Source organism: Tenrec ecaudatus, chromosome 16 (assembly GCF_050624435.1).
Source record: "Tenrec ecaudatus isolate mTenEca1 chromosome 16, mTenEca1.hap1, whole genome shotgun sequence".
Taxonomy (NCBI): domain Eukaryota; kingdom Metazoa; phylum Chordata; class Mammalia; order Afrosoricida; family Tenrecidae; genus Tenrec; species Tenrec ecaudatus.
The window spans coordinates 81,880,399-81,899,423 of NC_134545.1; the positions used below are offsets into that span (position 1 = coordinate 81,880,399).

Genomic DNA, 19,025 nt, shown 5'->3' on the forward strand with positions numbered 1-19,025 from the left:
TGCTGTCCTTACCAGGAACTAATGCTGCGACTGAAAACGTTTTGTTGTTGTTTTTTTTTAATAATTTTATTGGGGGCTAGTACAATTCTTATCACAATCCATTTGTTGCCATCATCATTCTCAAAACATTTCCCTTCTACTTGAGCCCTTAATATCTGCTGCTCATTTTCCCCCTCCTTCCCACTCCCCCCACCTCATGAACCCTTCATCATTCATATATTATTATTATTTTTACCATATATTACACTGTCCAACGTCTCCCCCTGCCCTCTTCTCTGCTGTCCCTCCCGCAGGGATGAGGCTATGTGTAGATTCCTGTAATCAATTCCCCCTTTCTACCCCACATTCTCTCCACCCTCCAGGCATCGTCACTCTCATCACTTGCTGAATGCGTTTTTTCTACAGTAAATAATGTGTGGACATCAGAAAAATCACAATTAAGTGTTGAGATTTTGAAAGCCATTTTATGTATGAAATATAATTTAACAAATTCTTGTGAAAATTTTCATGACCTTTTAAACAACATTAGCAATCTACTAAAAAAATTACTCAAATGAGAAATATGCCAAAGAATAAAATAATACTATACATAATTTTAATGCATTATATTTGTAAATTGTACTTATGTTGAAATTTTTAAAAATACATTACAATACTATTTTTGTGTTCTATGAAAATTTTTGTTGCTCCATATAGACCAAATTTTTAATCAAGAAACCTCCCGGTCAATGGTGTCCCAGATTTTTAAAAATCTGGTCACCTTAGACTTGGAGGCATGCTGACTCCAATCTAAAATCCCCAGACCTCAGATCAGGAGGTCCCCATGCTGACGGTGAAGATGCAAAGCAGTGACATGTGTGACGCTCAGGTGTGGCCCAGGACACTGTGAACCTGCAGCGTCAAGTACTGTGGCCTCCGTCATGTGAGCTGACATCCAGACAGGCATTTCTTTCCTGACCCATTCTCATGGGGAGTTGTTTCGGTATGGAGGAAAATCTTGCAAATACTCTCTAGCGATTAAGAAATGGGGTAGGGTCATCTTTCTTTGGCATGGGCACAAAGATGGATCTCTACCAGTCAGCTGACCAAGTAGTGTCTTCCAAATTTTCTGGCACTGATGAATGGTAGTACTTATTTTTTTTAGTACTTATTTTTTTTAATAAACATTTTATTAGGGACCCATACAACTCTTATCACAGTCCATACATATACATACATCAATTGTATAAAGCACATCTGAACATTCTTTGCCCTAATCATTTTCTTTTTTTTCTCCTCTTTTCTTTTTTTACATTTTATTAGGGACTCATACAACTCTTATCACAATCCATACATATACATACATCAATTGTATAAAGCACATCCATACATTCCCTGCCCAAAGCATTTACTCTCCACTTAAGCCCTTTGCATCAGCTCCTCTTTTTTTTCCCCTCCCTCCCCGCTCCCCCCTCTCTCATGTGCCCTTGGTAATTTATACATTGTTATTTTGTCATATCTTGCCCTATCCGGAGTCTCCCTTCACCCCCTTCTCTGCTATCCCTCTCCCAGGGAGGAGGTCACATGTGGATCCTTGTAATCAGTTCCCCCTTTCCAACCCACTCACCCTCCACTCTCCCAGCATCGCCCCTCACACCCTTGGTCCTGAAGGTATCATCCACCCTGGATTCCCTGTGCCTCCAGCCCTCATATGTACCAGTGTACAACCTCTGCCCTATCCAGCCCTGCAAGGTAGAATTCGGATCATGGTAGCTGGGGGGAGGTAGTACTTATTAAAGTTGACTTTGTATTTTAAAAAAAGGGAGGTGAAGGTCAGGGGAAAGTCCCAAGGTTTCCCCTACCTCTCAGAACTTCAAAGATTGCCCTAAGCAAAGGTCAAAGACAGAGGAAATTGTTTCCCAGCACCCAGACTTAGGTCCCAGACCTTTTCCTGTCAATCCCAGTTGCTCCAACCTATCTTCTTTCAAGGGCATAGGAAGAAAGAGCTGCCTTACTCACTTATTGTGAGGGGAATCCAGCCCCTAACACATCATCACGGGTCTGGTAGGCGCTATTGTACAGCGATAATATGTTAAGATTATAGCAAAATCATAAAGAACATGAGAGATAGACTAGAGATTGAACTAATGGAGTCAGACACATTTCACGGTAGCATGCTCACTTCAGCCTCACTTGGTGGTCCACATGGAGAGAGAAAGATATTTAATGCTAACCAAGGCTGTTATCTTCTCTGGGGCCATGCAAGTCCCCTAATTACAGGTGAGGACATACATCACAGGAAAGGGTTGTGCTATAGGTACCACAGTAATGGGAGGGGGGCGATCTAGGGGTATACATGCAATAGGAAAGGAGGGACGGGGGTATACATGTGACAAGAAGGGCGGGTCCTAGATTCAGGATGGCCACCTAACTTTGGATGTCACTAACCGGTTTGATCTGCTCTCTGGATCTCTATAGAGACCTTTATCAGTAGGATGTGAACCCCACCTACAGGAACCAAACTAAGCCTTTAGGGAGAAGTAGCCCATTGTCCTTAAAAGCAAGGAGCAGGACTACCCTAAGTGGTGGGACCAGACTGTAGACTGGAAGCTGACTGCTTTCAGAGAAGTAACTTGACAATTATTTACCAATAGCTGCAAGCAGTGTTCTATTTGGGGGAGAAGATTTGAGAGGAATCTTTCTGTTTGCCACAACTTTGTATATTTTAGTGTGACTTAAACCCAAGGGTATCTCATGTGGAACAAGTGACTGGAAAGAATCACTTCTAATTGGAATAGCGGCATGGTGTTCAGTTCAGCTATGTGCACATAGTCACAGGAATCAGGAAGCATGGAGCCCAGCTAGAAACTCGGGTACTGTGCCTCAGAGTATCCTCTCCCATCTGCTGCATTTCTACATGTGTTTATGTTATGGGTTTTTTGCTAGCCCTGCCTTGTTCGCCCCTCCCCCCCCGCCCCATATGGCACTTAACTGTAGACTGTAGGAGGAGATAAGGACCATATATAGATAGAGCCTAGGCCAAAAAAACACACATTCCATCTTAGATATGTCACAGTGGGACACACCATGGGCTGCTGTCAGGTTAATGGTTTGAAACCACTGGTCGATCTGTGGAAGAAAGATGATGCTTTCTACTCCTGTAAAGAGTTAACAGTTGTATGGATTGTGGTAGCTGTAAGAGCCCCCAATGGAATGATTGAAAAAATAGATAGATAGATATTTTTTTAAAGTTAAGTCTGAGAAACTCAGAGAAGCAGTTCTACCCTCTCCCGTAAGATCAACATGAGTCAGAATTGACTGGGCAGTGAGTGAGTGAATTTTTGGGTAATTCTCCATTCCCTATGGTCAGTCTCTGTGTTTTGGGTAAAACTAACCCCATTTCTGGCTGTAGGGATAATTAGGCAATCAAGTCCGGTCAATTAGAGGCCACTAACATATATGTGATTTTCTCTGACACAAATACAATGTGATAGATTGCCAATCAAGTCGATTCCGAGTCCTAGTGACAGAGTAGAGTGCACCTGGGCTTCCTGAGACTCTAAATCTTTACAGAAGTCATCTTTCGCCCATGGAGCGGCGTTAGCAGCGCAATGTGTAACGCATTCGGTCCCCGGGTCTCCTCGCCTGCCCAAGCCCTAAGAACAGATGTATCTGGTAAGAGCGCAACACAGTTGGTGAGACTAAGGGCAGGGGAGAAGCGCAGAGGGTGGGAAAACCCACTGCACGGGAGGTGGGTGTAACTGAACTAAGGGTTACATGGATGCAGATTCGAGGCTGGGCATTTTCTGCACAGAGAGGATCAGAACTGCCCATGGGGAGATATGAACACATCAAGTGTGTTTGGAGGGCTGCCAAGGCGCCGGTCTGCCTGAAGCAAAGAGCTCATGTGAGAGTGAAGGGCAAGTTGAAGTTGGAGTGGACCTGAGCCAGACCTCGGAGGAGTGAATACTATGTGAAGGAGCTGAGGGCTTTACTCTGGAGGCCACAGAGACTTACTCAGAGGCAGGATGATGGGTAACCTGAGCAGCACTGGGCATTAGGAAGCTGATCTGACTCGAGTGGATTAAAGGGAGAGAGACTGGGCCAGAGACACCAGTGACATGGATCTGGCCAAGGAAACATGAAGGGCATTGGCAATGGGACCAGAAATAGGCATGAGTGCTGACTGAGGAACTGCAGGAGGAAAAATTAACAGACACTGGGGAATAAGACACAGTCAGAGTGATGGATAGATTCTGCAAACAGAGGGCGATGATGATGGCCCAATGGGCTGAGCATCGTGAATGTCACTGAATTGAACATGTCAAACAATGACTCGCTCACAATAAAAAAATAAAGAGTTAAAAGACAGACCAGAATAACCACACACATAGTGATTTGGAAAGGGCAAGCTTTGGCATCAATGAGACTAAATTTGAATCCTGGCTTTGGCAGGTAGTCGTTTCTATAATCTTGGGCAAATTTAGATACCTCTGCGTTGTCTTCTTCTCATGCATAAAAAGGGAATGATTCTCATAATACCAAACTAATAGATTATTGGAAGACTAAATGAAATAATACTTGAAAAGCTCTTGTCTTTGACACCTACTGTGGTAATAATTTCTTGTAGAAGAATTAATCCCAGAGGAGCCGGAGATCAAAGATGTCCCAAACGTCCAACGATTCCAAGATGTTACTCTACTCCACTGGAATGACATCTTGAGTAAATTTCCTCATGTTCCTGAGTTAAACGATTTGTTACAATGTCAAAAAAGAAAATCAGGAAACTTTAAGGAAATGCCTCAAGTGCTTGTGAATGCTATTAATTCCCAGATCTAAAGGGAAAGCGAAGGTAAGCCAAATGCAGGGTTCAGAGCCAGGAGCCAAAATGTCTGAAGGTCAAAGCAGTTCTTCTTGCTTCCACGGATGCTTGTCAGGAAAAGGAGATCGCCAAGAGGGAAGGTTGTGATGGAGGTGTTTACCCCCAGGGAAAGCACAGGACTGTGACTTAAGTCGCACCCGCCAGTAAAGTGGGGTCTAAAGATGCATCCCCTCCCAAAACAAAAATAATGAAGCTTCGCCCCACCCTAATCCTGAAATAGAGAGCTCCCTCCAAAATGGGACCTTACCCCCCAGCAGAGGCTAGACTCTGCAACGCATACCAGAGTGGATTCTGGGAAAGGAGACTGTGGCCATGTGGAGTGATCTACGACACCTCACCTGTGCGTGATGAAAAGTGGTTCTAAAAACAACAAAAGAAAATAAAAAAGAAAAGTGTTCTACGAGGTACACACCAATGAATGTGTTTCTTTTTTTTTTGAATGTGAGTTTCTATATGTATTCCGAGTCTTATCTTTTCAGAAAAATGAGATCACAGTATTTGTCCTCTTATTTTTAAAATAATTGTTTTACTGGGGGACTCCTTCAAATCTTATAACAATCCATCTTTCAATAGTATTAAGCACACTTGTACATATGTTGCCATCAACATTACCAAAACAATTTCTTTCTACTTGAACCCTTGGTATCAGCTCCTTTTTTCCCCCTCCCTCCCCCACAGTATTTGTCCTCTTTTAATGGACTTATTTCATCCATCTTAATAGCCTCCTGATTCATGCACATTATATATATATATGTGTGTGTGTGTATGTATGTATATATACAAATGCTTATATATATTTAATGGGTTTATTGGCATAGAATTCACATATTGTACCATTTAATAGTTCAATCATATTTGTCCACATTATTTTTAAGAACTTATCATTATTCCTTATAGCTGCTTAGTATTCTATGTATGTACAATAGTTTGTTTATCCATTCAGCTACTGACCGGCACATAGGTCGGTTTTCTTTGGTATTGTGACTAGTGTAGCCATGAAGGTAGGTTTGTGTCATGTGATGATTCGTTAGAGACAGAAAATGAGATGTGAAGTGAATAATACACAAAATTCCATTCACAAATTGGGTTACAAATTGAGCTGTAGACACAAGAAGAACTGCAAATGGCCAACTTATTTTCCTCAGTGTCCCCTCTTTCTTACAACAAAAGAAGTACACACACATATATGTATACATGTACATATATGTGTATAAATACACACATATGTATATGTGCACATGCACACATCTATACATGCACATGTATATATTGTACACACATATATGTACACATGCACATATATATTATATTCACCCCTCATATTAGCAAAGACATTTGAGAGCCAGATAACTTAGTGTTGGTGAAATAGGTCTGCTCAAAGACTGCTGAACAAAGTACAAACTGTTGCCACCTTTCTGGAAAGTCATCTGGCTATATAAATTATGAACTCATAATCTCACACCCCATCATTGCGCGTCTAAGAATGACACCTAAGGAAATAACTAGGTCAAAGATTTTTATATCCATATATAAAGATATCTAGCACAGCATTACCTAAAATAGTGTCGAATTTGAACTGCCCCTAATTATATTTTGAGAGAAACTTTAATGACATAAGAAAATACCCCCCCAGGGGGATGAACAACAGAAACATGGGTGAAGGGAAATAGCAGATGGTGTAAAATATGAAAATTAAGATAATTTATAAATTATCAAGTGTTCACGAGGGTTGGGGGAGGGAGGGGAAAAAAGAGGAGCTGATACCAAGGGCTCAAGTAGAAAGAAAATGTTTTGAAAATGATGATGGCAACGTATGTACAAATGTGCTTGATACAATTGATGTATGGATTGTTGTAAGATCCCCTAATAAAATGATTAAGATTAAAAAAAAGAAAATGCCCAAATGAAATCAATTAACAATAAAGAGATGACTAGAATGTCATAGAAGATGATACTATGAACAGCCAGTAAGTGTTCGCTACTCATCAAGGATACGCACATGATCCCTTCAGGACCAGGGGTGTGAGGGGTGATACTGGGAGAGTAGAGGGGGAGTGGGTTGGCAAGAGGGAACCAATTACAAGGATCTACATGTGACCTCTTCCCTGGGGGATGGACAACAGAAAAGTGGGTGAAGGGAGACGTCGGACAGGGCAAGATATGACAAAATAATAATTTATAAATTATCAAGGGCTCATAAGGGAGGAGGGGGAAAAATGAGGAGCTGATGCCAGGGGCTTAAGGGGAGAGTAAATGTTTTGAGAATGATGAGGGCAATGTATGTACAGATGTGCTTTCCACAATTGATGTATGTATGGATTATGATAAGAGTTGTATGAGTCCCTAATAAAATTATTTTTAAAAAAGAATCAAATGGGGAAAAAAAGGATACATACATTAAAATTACAATCAAACACCGCCCTACACCCCCAAATGTAAAAAAGTTGACAACATCAAATATTGGCAAGCAAGGATGTGGAGCAAGTCTCAAATGGTACTGTCATTTTTTAAAAGGAAGGGCACCCCAATAAAATGATTTAAAATAGAATATATATATATATAATTATACAATAAATATTTGATGGAAAAAAATGGAAGGGCAGTTTCTTAGAAAACAAAACATATACTTGCCGTATATCCTAGCAATTCCACGCCTAAGAATTTTCCCCCAAGAAATAAAAACTTATTCCCACAAAAAATATGTCTATAGAAATGTCCACAGCTAATTTATTCTAATAATAAAAATTTTTTTTAATAACCTGGAAAGAATCAAGGTATCTAGAACCCAGGTATCTGACAGCTAAATAAATTTTATACTTACTCAATAAAGTACTATTTGGCAATAAAATTAATAAATGGCTAACATACATAAATCCATTGTCAAAGGGTCCATTCTAACTCCTGGCAACAAAGTAACATCTATCTGGAAGGCTCTGCTTTCAGCCTTGATCTATCTGACGTCCCTTTCTTATGCAACCATCTCTCTCCTCCCTGTCCTCCTTTGAGACTGGCTTGCATTTCTGGCTCTTCCTTGACCTGACCGTGCATTGCTGCAATCATATTTTAATGACCTCCAACAAATTTTATTTGCATGTGATATTAATGGTATTGTTAGACAATTTTTTGGAATGGGAACAAATATGGGTCTCATCCAGTTGATTGACTGAGTAGCTATCTTCCGAATGTCCCATCATAGATGGGTGAGCGCACTGCACCTATCGATGCTAACATTTCCATCGGTATTTCATCAATTCCTAGAGCTTTTTTTTTTTCTTTTTGCCAAAGTTCTCAGTGCATCTGAATACCTTCCTTCAATATCAGGTCTTGTTCTTTTTGTCCCCCAACCATTTTATTGACGTACAACTTGCATTAATTCAATGTTAGGGTTTGCTCCTACAGGATGTCGTGGAATAGTTGGAGGAGCCCTGGTTACGTAGTGGGTTACGAGTTGGGCTGTAAACGCAAGAGCAGCCGTTTGAAACCACCCTCCAGGGCCCTACGGGAGAAAGAGGAGGTTTCTACTCCTGGAAAGACTTACACTCCTATGTCCAACGAAAGGAGACCCAGAACCACCATCTGTTTAACACCTCGGTGCGCTTCTTGAATGAAATGATAGGTTTTAATATGTTAGGCAAGAATCGGCACCTGTCAGAACTGATACAGGGAAATTTGCCCTTGCACCAATTCCCATGCTCACTGTAAACAGTGCGCAATCAATTAAGAAGTCTCTCTGCACAAAGCAAGAACTCATGGATTGCAACTCTAAATTGACTATATCTGCATAAACTCCTCATTTCAACCAGATCTTAAATTCTGTCACTGGGGGAAACTAATGTTGTCTATGTAATCGCCTTATACCCCCGGGGGATGATTGACAATGTTTTTCTTGTTTCTTTGGTTGTTGTTGATTTTGCCTTTTGTTGGTTGGTGTTTGTTTTGTTGGGGTTGCCTTTCTTGTGGGTCTGGGTTTGGTCATCCTACGACTGCCAATGAAAACCACAGTCACCACAGTCGTTCATAACCCGGGACAAGCTGATGGATTCTGGGCTCCCACTGAAAACTAGCCCCAATCCAAGAACAGTTAGTTCTGATCCCACGGCCCTACTCCATACTGGCCTCCATGAAAGAATCAGTGAAGATAAGAGTGCTCCAGCAAAGTGTGGTGAGGAAAGCAGGTAGTGCCTGGCTATCAATCAAAATAGTGTCTGGGATCTTAAAAGCTTGTATTCAAACAAGCAGCTATCTAATCGAGACGTCAACTAAGTCCACACATAAGAAGCACACCAGCCCATCTCCTCTCCTAAACCCCTCTATATGGGTTAATTAGGGTGTGAGGTAGTATCGATGAAGAACACAGCTTTCCCCTAGATCCTGTATGCTTTCTCCCCCCAACTACCAGGATCCGAATTCTACCTTGCAGGGCTGGATAGGACAGAGGCTGTACACTGGTGCATATGAGGGTTGGAGGTACAGGGAATCCAGGGTGGATGATACCTTCAGGACCAAGGGTGTGAGGGACGATGCTGGGAGAGTGGAGGGTGAGTGGGTTGGAAAGGGGGAACTGATTACAAGGATCCACATGTGACCTCTTCCTTGGGAGAGGGACAGCAGAGAAGGGGGGAAGGGAGACTCCGGATAGGGCAAGATATGACAAAATAACGATGTATAAATTACCAAGGGCATATGAGGGAGGGGGGAATGGGGAGGGAGGGGGGGGAAAAAAGAGGACCTGATGCAAGGGGCTTAAGTGGAGAGCAAATGCCTTGAGAATGATTGGGGCAGGGAATGTATGGATGTGCTTTATACAATTGATGTATGTATATGTATGGATTGTGGTAAGAGTTGTATGAGTCCCTAATAAAATGTAAAAGAAGAAAAGAGAAAAAAATGATTAGGGCAAAGACTGTACAGATGTGCTTTATACAATTGATGTATGTATATGTATGAACTGTGAAAAGAATTGTATGAGCCCCAATAAATTGTTAAAATTAAAAAAAATTCCACTTAAAAATAGATTTTATTAAATCCGCCTAATGTGAAAAAAAAAAAAAGAAGCACACCAGCTTGTGTGATCCAAAGATGGCACTGGTAAAATTTAAATGGGACAAAGGGAAAAGTATCAGAGCTGAAATTGTGACCACCCAATTTGTAGAAGTCTATGGAGGACACTGGGAGCACAAAATCCATCTGCAGACTATCGATTCAGATTAAGCCTCTGGAAGATCCCCTCAGGATACCAGGACCCTGAACAACTGTCCTATCTGACAGAGATGATTGTAAACTTGATAATGGTGAATCAGACCATGATAATAAGATACTTGGTCAGTTGACCTCCCTCTTGACCTGAATTTGCTCTCATCGCAAGTATTTCTCTCTTGTTCCATGACAGAAGTTTCTTCTCTGGCCTTTAAATATTGGTGGTGGTCTTTTCTTTGGTACTCTTTATTTGACCACAATTAGAAAAATAATTACACGAATAGCAATGAACATAACGAGGAAGAAGAATATGTTCTGGAATTGAATGTGGTGATAATTGTACAGCCTCCTTGATAGGCTTGAATTACTGAATTGTATGGTATGACATGTGGATGAAGTGCTAATAGAACTGTCAAGAAAGAAGGAAGGATTTACGGTCTGTGAAACACACAGGGGCAGTTCTATTGTATCCCACAGTGTGACCATGAGACTTGACTTTGTGGGTGTGAGTGAGCTACGTTGTGGAGGCAGCTCTTCGACAATCGTATTTGCAGTGCCTTCTAACTGAGGGACCCAGCTCTATCAGACAGTGTTTCAGGGCCATTCATAAGGTTTTCAGGGCTACTTTTTCAGAAGCGGTCCTGTTGTTCCTTTCTCCTATTAGCTTAGTCTAGAAGCTCTGCTGAAACTTATCTACCACGAGTGATCCTGCTGGTGGTATTTGAAGTACCAGTCGAGTAGCTTCCAACAGCACAGCAACGTTCAAGCCACCACAATTCCACAAGCAATGGAGACTTGTACTTGTACTTCACAAGAAGGGTACGTTCCATTTGTAGTGAGTACGCTAAGTTCCTGTGCGACCGTTAAGATAGCCCAATCTCAGTCACCCTGGTCTTGTCGCACAAGGGGCTGTGGTGGCGTGCGCTGGTGTCAGCACTGATGGAACCCATTGGGAGAAAGGGAAATCTTTCTGTACATCTGTACAGCCTTGGACAGTTCTACCCTGACCTAGACAGTCACTCTGAATCAGAATCAACCAGAAGGTAGGGGGGTATTTTTTGTCTGTTTCATAATACCTCTTGGCTTTCAGCAGGCCCACCAAAAGTTCCCCTAGGAGTGCCGTTTTGGCAAATTAGGCCTGAAGGGTGTGGGGTGTGAAGTGTGGTCTAAAGACCCTAGGCATGTAGGATTAAAGGCGCCTTTTCTGCCCTTAGGGTAAAAAACGGAAGCCATGGTTAAGCTTCAAGTCAACCACAAAGTCCCATTTCCGTCCAAGATCCTCTGCATTTTCCTCTCCCATTACCTCCTTACAGCAGATCCTTCCCCGCTGGGCTAAGGTATTTTTCTTCACACAATCTTAATGCTCACAGGTCCTCCCAAGTGTGAAAACTCCCCCTCTGTCTCAGCATTGGCAGCCCTAGTCCAAGCCCGCCCACCAAAGCTCCCTTTAAGAAATAATAATCTCAGATAAACCCCTCAGGACCAATAATGAGGGTAGCATCCCAGGAGGGTAGGGGAAGGTAGGGGTAGAAAGGGGGAACCAATCACAATGATCTACCTATAACCCCCCTCCCTGGGGGATGAACAAAAGAAAAGTGGGTGAAGGGAGACATCGGTCAGTGTAAGACATGGAAACATAATACTAATTTATAAATTATCAAGGGTTCATGAAGGAGAGGGGGGGAGGGGAAAACATGAGCTGATACCAAGGGCTCAAAATGTTTTGAAAATGATGATGGCAACATATACACAAATGTGCTTGACACAATAGATGTATGTATGGATTGTGTATGAGCCCCCGATAAAATGATTTTTAAAAAGAATAGAAGGCGATATAAAATAAGGTCTAATATAAGCAGGATTGAGAGACTTCAAAGGAGATAGAATTTAAGCCCGGCCTCACAAGATCACAATAAAAACACTTCGTACGTACAAGAATAAATAAAAGAAAGAAATATTCGCCTCATCAATGGGTGGTCCTCCTTTGCCACTTCTAGCTCCATCACTCCCACTCCCCACCTAGCGTCCCTTCCATCTCCATTAACCTCGGCTTCTCTTTCTCTTCTCCCCGCCCGGCCTCTGTCACCAGCCACTCCCCAGGGGCCAGCACCCAGGCCCAGGAAGGCGTCCACACGAAAGCCAGAAGAGTTGTTGTTCTTGGAGGAGAGGTGTGTGTAGGTGTGTACGTAAGTGAATGTGCTCGTGTGTGGAAGAAACCAAGGGATCCACGTCGATGGCCCGCTCCTGGAAATGTCCATCACGGCCAGCCGAGCAAGCGCGAATCAGCTCGCCAGGGGACTCCCACTCGCCGCCTTCAGCCCTCCACAGCTCAGACGTAGCAGAGCTTCGCCTGAATGAGTCCCAGACCTGCAGGCCCCTGCTCCGCAGTGACACACCACCCCCGGTCCCCGAGCTTTGGTAGAGTCCGGCGCTGCGTCACCCATTGTTTACAAATCCACCCGAGCCGGTAGGATTCCGGCTCCCGCGGCTCCGGGTGTGCGGCGAGCGCCAGGCCGGCTCGGGCTTTCCTCGTCCGCATCGGCCCGGTTCTGGCTTCGGCCTCGGGGTCGCACCCAGCTCTGCCGCAGCACCCCCGAGCTCGGAGAGGAACCGAGCCCCCGGCGACGCCAGCAGAGCCCCGGGTGCCCGGGCCGAGGGCCATGCCTTGCCGGAGGGAAGAGGAAGAGGAAGCCGGCGAGGAAGCAGAGGAGGAGGAGGAGGAGAGCTTCCTCCTGCTGGAGCAGTCGCTGACTCTCGGCGGGTCGGGCGAGGTGGACCGGCTGGTGGCCCAGATCGGCGAGACGCTGCAGCTGGACGCGGCGCAGGACCCCCCGGCCCCCCGGGGCGCGCCCCCGGGGCCTCCGCCGCAGCCCCCGCGGCCCCCGGCGGTGGTGGCCGGCGACAAGGCCCGGCCCCCGGCCCTGCCGCTGCTTTTGTCCCCCGCGCCCGGGTCCGCCGAGACCGCGGGCCCGGGAGCCCTGCGCTGCACCCTGGGGGAGCGTGGCCGAGTGCGGGGCCGGGCTGCGCCCTACTGCGTGGCCGAGCTGGCCGCCGGCTCCAGCGCGCTGCCCCTAGTGCCGCCGCAGCCCGGTTTGTCAGGGCCTCTGGGATCCGGCAAGCCGGGCGCCCGGTGGCCGGCCCGGCGAGGATGGCTCGGGGGCGCTCCTGCCTCCCGCCGCCTGCAACAGCGACGCGGGCCCCGGTCGGAGGCCGGCACGGGAGACGAAGACCCGCACCGGCTCCTGCAACAGCTCGTGCTCTCCGGGAACCTCATCAAGGAGGCTGTGCGGAGGCTTCACTCGCGACGGCTGCAGCTCCATACAAAGCTTCACCAGCGCCCGCTGCCGGGACCTGCGTCGGCGGCCGGGGCGCACGAACCCCCTTCTCCGGGCAGCCCTCGCTCGGCCTGTAGTGACCCCGGAGCGTGCCGCAGGAGCTCCCAGCGCAGGACTGCCGACGGCGTGCTGGTCCCCGGCAGCTAGCACGTCCCGGTGCACGCGGCGCCGGCTGCTGTCTCCGAGTCCGGCCCCGCTTGGGGCTGCCTTCCCTGCTCGCCCATGGTGGAGAACCAGCGCCTTTGAAAGCGGGGAAATGGCTAGTGAAGACGGATAATCGAGAAGTGTTGCCGAGAGGACCTGGGAGCGAGCGCCCCTCGCTGTTTGAAATACAGGGCTTAGCCCCGTTGTAGTTCGAACCCCCAACTCTCAGTCTTTACCAGACCCTCGTTTGGCTGGATGCGCATTGGCGGCGCTGCAAGCTAGTGGCCGCAGAGCCCCCAAGGACGCGGTCCAGGACAGAGCCCCCGACGCCTGGCTCGGGAGTCATCCGCATCCGTGGACCAGCGATCCCAATTCTTATTTATCGCTTCAGGGCTGGTTCCTGAACATTTGCGGGGCGGGTATGGGGCAGACATTAATCATTTCGGCGCGTGCCCCACTGCTAGACTTGAAACTTTACATTTAAAAAGCGAAACAGCTGACATCTTTTGAGGTGCGCCTTCTTAGTATGAAACGCCATAGATTAAGGGAACCGTCGGGGATTGAACTGGGGAGCCCTTTTTTCTACCCCCTGCCCCTTTTGTGCAACCGACTGCTGTTTTCGGAGCCGTCGGGGGCAGGAGAGTGGCCTGGAGGTCCCGAAAGGTGGGACGGTGTGGTGGACACGTTGAGTGAGACGCGGAATAACCCATCCGGTCCTCTAAACTTTAGAGTGGTTTTAAAGGCCGCCCCGCCCCTCTTCGGGGCTCAAGGTCAATTTCCTGGGTGCACACTGGGTTTTCGGCTCCTTTGCGGCAGAAGAGTCGCGGGGTTCGTCCTGTACTTGCAATTACTGGAGCCTCGAGGTCACGCGCACCCTGGCACCGCTGGTGTGGGGAGGGGAAGCCGCGCGGGGGAGGGGGGCGCTGCGCTTCCAGCGGGCACCGGCCACCCTGGACGGTCGTGGACACTGCCCTGAGGCCAGGCTCTGGCCCCTCCTCTGCCCTTGGCTGTACGCGTTCCTCCAGCGGGCGGCCTAAGGGCCCCAGACTGGGGAGACGCCAGCCACGTGACCTGCACTCCAGGGACACACAGCTTCGCGCAGCAGCTTATAAACGGGCTCTCCGGGGCGTTTGCAGTAACAGCTGCAATTCCCTGGATAGACGGAGTTGGTTTCCTCCCTCCACCCATCCCCCAGCCTCGGCGCGCCTTTGTAAGCATGATGCGCGCTCACTCTGAGGGTACTGGGCCGCCTTGTTCTTGTTCTAGTTTCTCTGAGATCCAATGGCCTGCCCGCTATCTGGAGGTCGGCTATCTGGAGGTCGCTGTTGACATATCTACACTTCGCACCGGAGTGACTGGAATTGTGGCTATCCTGATAACAGGATTTTATCTTAAAGAACTTTTGAGTAAATGTCTTAGTGTTTTGTTTGTTTACTTGGTTGGTTGCTCTTATCCTTGCTGTCATGGGTTAGATGTATGGAGAAAACCAAACCAAACGCCCTGCCATCTTGTCAGTTGTGACTCAGTCACCCTATAGAGTGGGATAGAGCTGTCCCTGTGCACTAAGGAGCCTGTAACTCATGTCCGGAATAGAAAACCTCATCTTTCTCCCACCAAGTGCCTGGGGGGTTCGAACTGCTGACCTTGCTGTTAGCAGCCCACTCTCTTGGAGAGATGTACAGAACACATTTATCTGATCTCCACAAACATGAAAACACCTGAAATCCCTGCCAGCCTGACTCTGGAGATGGTAATTAGAGCGCCTTTGTGTCTCAGGATCACACGCCACTTGTCAGACCAGGTCGGCTAGCTGGGTGTGGATTGGCCCTGGCATGCAATCAAATGAAAGTGAGGTCAGGTTTGGGAGCAATCCCATTCCCCCAAAGCTCGGAGCATCTGAATGACTACTTAGTAATGGGGCGCCCGTACGTTTTAGGATCATGAAAGGACTTCCCTTGGGTGGTACAAATACTGGATTACTAGCCAAAAGGTGGCTGGCACCCATCCAGAGCTCCGTCAAAAGAAAGGCCTAGTGGTGTGCTTTCCAAAGGTCGCCGACTTGCAGACCCTTTGGAGTCCAGTTCACATTCTGCCACGTGGATGGGGGTCTTCGTGTGTGAGAACCGGCTCTGGGGCAAGTGGCGTTGGGTGTGGCCATTCCTGAGCTTGTGCCAGGAGGTGGCATTTTAAAGCTGGCTTGGGGGCTGGATTGCCTGACCTGAGAGATGGAAAAACAGGCTGGGAGTAAATTATAGGACCTCTGTCTGCCCTTAGCACGCTGCGGAGATCCTCGCTCTCAACCGTGGCTGGGTCTGAGGGGGGTTTCGGTTGCTTTTATCCTCCACTTCTGAATGATTTCCGTTTGTTCCTTCAAGGAAAGGGAAGGGCGAATCAGCAGGGGCTGGGTTGGGCTGGGCAGCAGAGAGGATCCCCAGGCTCAAGTCCACTTAATAAATAAATGAGGAACCTTGGACATGTTGCCCAACCTCTGTGGGCTTCAGTTTCCTCATGTGTATGATCGGGATCATGAGATAAAGGGTACATGGTGGCAAGTACGTACTGGAGATGACAGTGTCTAGTCCCCGCCCCATCTTCCCTCCTTCCCAAGCCTGCCTGCCCCCATGCAACCAAGCAAGTAGGTCTTCCATTTCTCCTGAAATGAAGGCAGGTCACAACCTCCAAGGGCCCTTCTGGAGAGGGTGCTCTGTGACAGAGCGGCCCTGCTTTTCTAACCGCTTAACTCAGTGCCCATGCGCCGTGCCTCCCCATCCACTCTCAAATCCACCACAGACCCCCGTGGACTCCGAGCAATGCCTCCAGAACACACTGAGTCAGCCGTCTCCCGCACTGCCCAGAAAGGCACAGGGGCTTTAGCCCAGGGATGGCCGGCCAGGGAAGGGCAGTTATGGAAGCTGAGAAAAGGGGGGCTTCCTCCTATAGAAAGTGGGGTCAACCTCAGGGCAGTGGTTCTCAACCTTCCTCATGCTGTGACCCTTTCATACAGTTCCTCATTGGTGATGACCCCCAACCATAACATGATTTTCATTGCTACTTCATCACTGTCATTTTGCTACTGTTATGAATCAGGCAACCCCTGTGAAAGGGTTGTTCGACCCCCAAAGAGGTCGTGACCCACAGGTTAAGAACCGCTGCTGTAGCTCCTGGGTGTGAAAGGAGAGGGTTAGGAGTTGACCTCCCCTGACGATGGAGTAGCCCCGGGGTCCTCAGCCCTGCTTCCAGTTGGCGTCAGAACATTAGGAGCAATCCAGAACCTTCTATCCATCTCCAGATGGGCCATGATGCTAGCTAGCGTTTTCTGCCCTGACTGCTAGCTTTTTCTTATACTAAGAATGGTTGGCTAAGGCGAGAATCAACCTTGTACTCACTCAGCACAAGACCCAGTTGTGTTGGTTCATTCCCTACTAGTTGGGACCCCATAGTTGTCAGTAGAACCTGTGCCACTAGGTTTTCCATGACTGGTATGGGGAGTCGATTGCCAGACCTTTCTTCCAAGGCACTGATCGGTGGACTGGAAGCTCCGGCCTTTCTGTTAACAGCTGAGAGTGTTACCACTTGGCCACCCAGGAACTCTTTCTTCTTGAAAAAGGGAGAGTGGAGAAAAGGATGCCTGGTAAGGATCAGGCACTTAGATGTACTATGACCTCTAACCATCTTTGTAAGAATTCTGGCAAAGTCTGATTGGTTTTTTCCCCCTTAAATAAGGCAGAATTGACATGGATAATTTTTAAAGTTATGATCCCATTTTATAGGCAGAAAACAGTCCAGGAATAAGGGCCAGACCCAAGTCCACGGCCATCGAATTGATTCCAACTCAAAGGTTTCAAAGCTATAAATCTCTACAGGAGTAGAATAGCCCTCATCTTTGTCCCACACAGCGAGAGAGTAGGATTGAACCGCTGACCTTGGGGTTAGCGGTCCAATGTTGACCCATCAGTGCAACCAGGAACGAGGGCAGGGCAAAACGAATTCCTGAAGTCAGAGATTTAGCAGGTCTCCCAGTCGAAACCTGTTTCCCATATCATCAGACAGGACCCAATCCTGTTCACTGCAAAGCTCCACACACGCACGACGATGTGAATGACAGCCCGGGCAGAGTCCAACTTGGCAGCCCCGTCATTGGAACCCTGGTCCCAGGGTGAGCTCAAGAAAACCAGGCCTACCACAGCCCTTTCCTTCCCGAACGCTAAAGACAGTTGACCACGGGAAACAGCCAGGCGGACGGCTTCAAAACCACCCAGGCTATCAGCCCAAACGAAAAAAATAAATTACAACATAGAAACCGGGCAAACAACAGAAGCGATTTGGAGAACACACCACACCTCGCAGCAAACTCCAGAGTCTGCCTTTCTAATGGTTTATCCCAAAGAGGGCAGCCGGGCTGCACCTTTCGAGTTCGGTTCTATCCCTTTTGCTCTTGTCCTTTGCCAGCTCAGAAGCAGAAACATGGAGTGAAGATCAGACCAAACCCTGTGATCCCTTCCTTCCAATCAGAGAAGAGTTACCCTGGCAACCAAATTACTAACTCGCTCAATTAGCTCCCCCTCCCTTCACCCCTCCACCCCCCATTCCACCCATGCACAGTAATCACAGAACGTCTGCCCCAAGAGAGGGAAGCCTTGGGCAGTCTAGTGCTACAGCTGCCTCGTTTAGAGACCACGAAGGCCTGGGACCAGAGAGCTTTGCCCAGAGGTCACTCCATTTAAACACCATGAAAGCTAGTGTGGGCAAAGGCAGCAAGCCCAGCTGTCTCCTGGTTGTTCATCCAACACTGAAAGGAGAGCAAGTGACCTGCCCACCACACTATTTCCCAGGAGACTAGTAGACAAGAGCCCGGGCCCTGGAAGTAACTGCCCACAATTAGACGTGTGGTTTGGAACCGGATTCAAAACCTCCATCACCTCGGTTAACTCATAAGCAAAATGGAGCTAAGACTAGAGCCCATCGTAAGGAACTGTGTGAGGATTAAATTAAAATGGGAAGAAAATAGCGAAGAATAAACGCAGCATAACAGCCCTGGTGGTGTGGTGGTTATGTTATGTGTTGGGCTGCTCACTGTAAGGTCTGCAGTTTGAAACCACCAGCCACTCCTCCAGAAAAAGAAGAGGCTTCTCTTCCCATGAAGAGTTAGTCTGGAAACCCACAGGGGCAGTTCTACCATGTCCCACAGGGTCACTCAATGGCACTGAGTTTGGCTTTTGGGGGTTTTGTTTAATTGCATAAAGACCACTACTTTGAGTCTTTTTTTAAAAAAATCCTGCCTTTTAACAACTTTCTTGGTTTGTTGCTTAATAAGCCTAAACCATTGTTTCCGCTGAAGGTAAGACCAGTTTCTCACTCATGCAATCCCCACTGCTGCTTCGGTAAGTGTTAAGGGACCAGCGATGTAGTGGGTTAGGAGTTGGGCCTCGAACAAGGTCAGTGGTTCGCATCTACCTGTGGCTTCACAGGAGAAAGAAGAGGTCTTGGAA

At 47.3% G+C, this 19,025-nt stretch overlaps 1 protein-coding gene across 1 annotated transcript; it reads left to right on the forward strand.

Moving 5' to 3' along the window:
- The first annotated feature begins 12,530 nt into the window (after nt 1-12,530).
- On the forward strand, nt 12,531-14,947 carry FRAT1 (FRAT regulator of Wnt signaling pathway 1). Its single transcript, XM_075533776.1, has one exon. It carries the CDS (start codon nt 12,718-12,720, stop codon nt 13,537-13,539), a length of 822 nt encoding a protein of 273 aa, XP_075389891.1. The 5' UTR covers nt 12,531-12,717; the 3' UTR covers nt 13,540-14,947.
- Nucleotides 14,948-19,025: the final 4,078 nt, after the last annotated feature.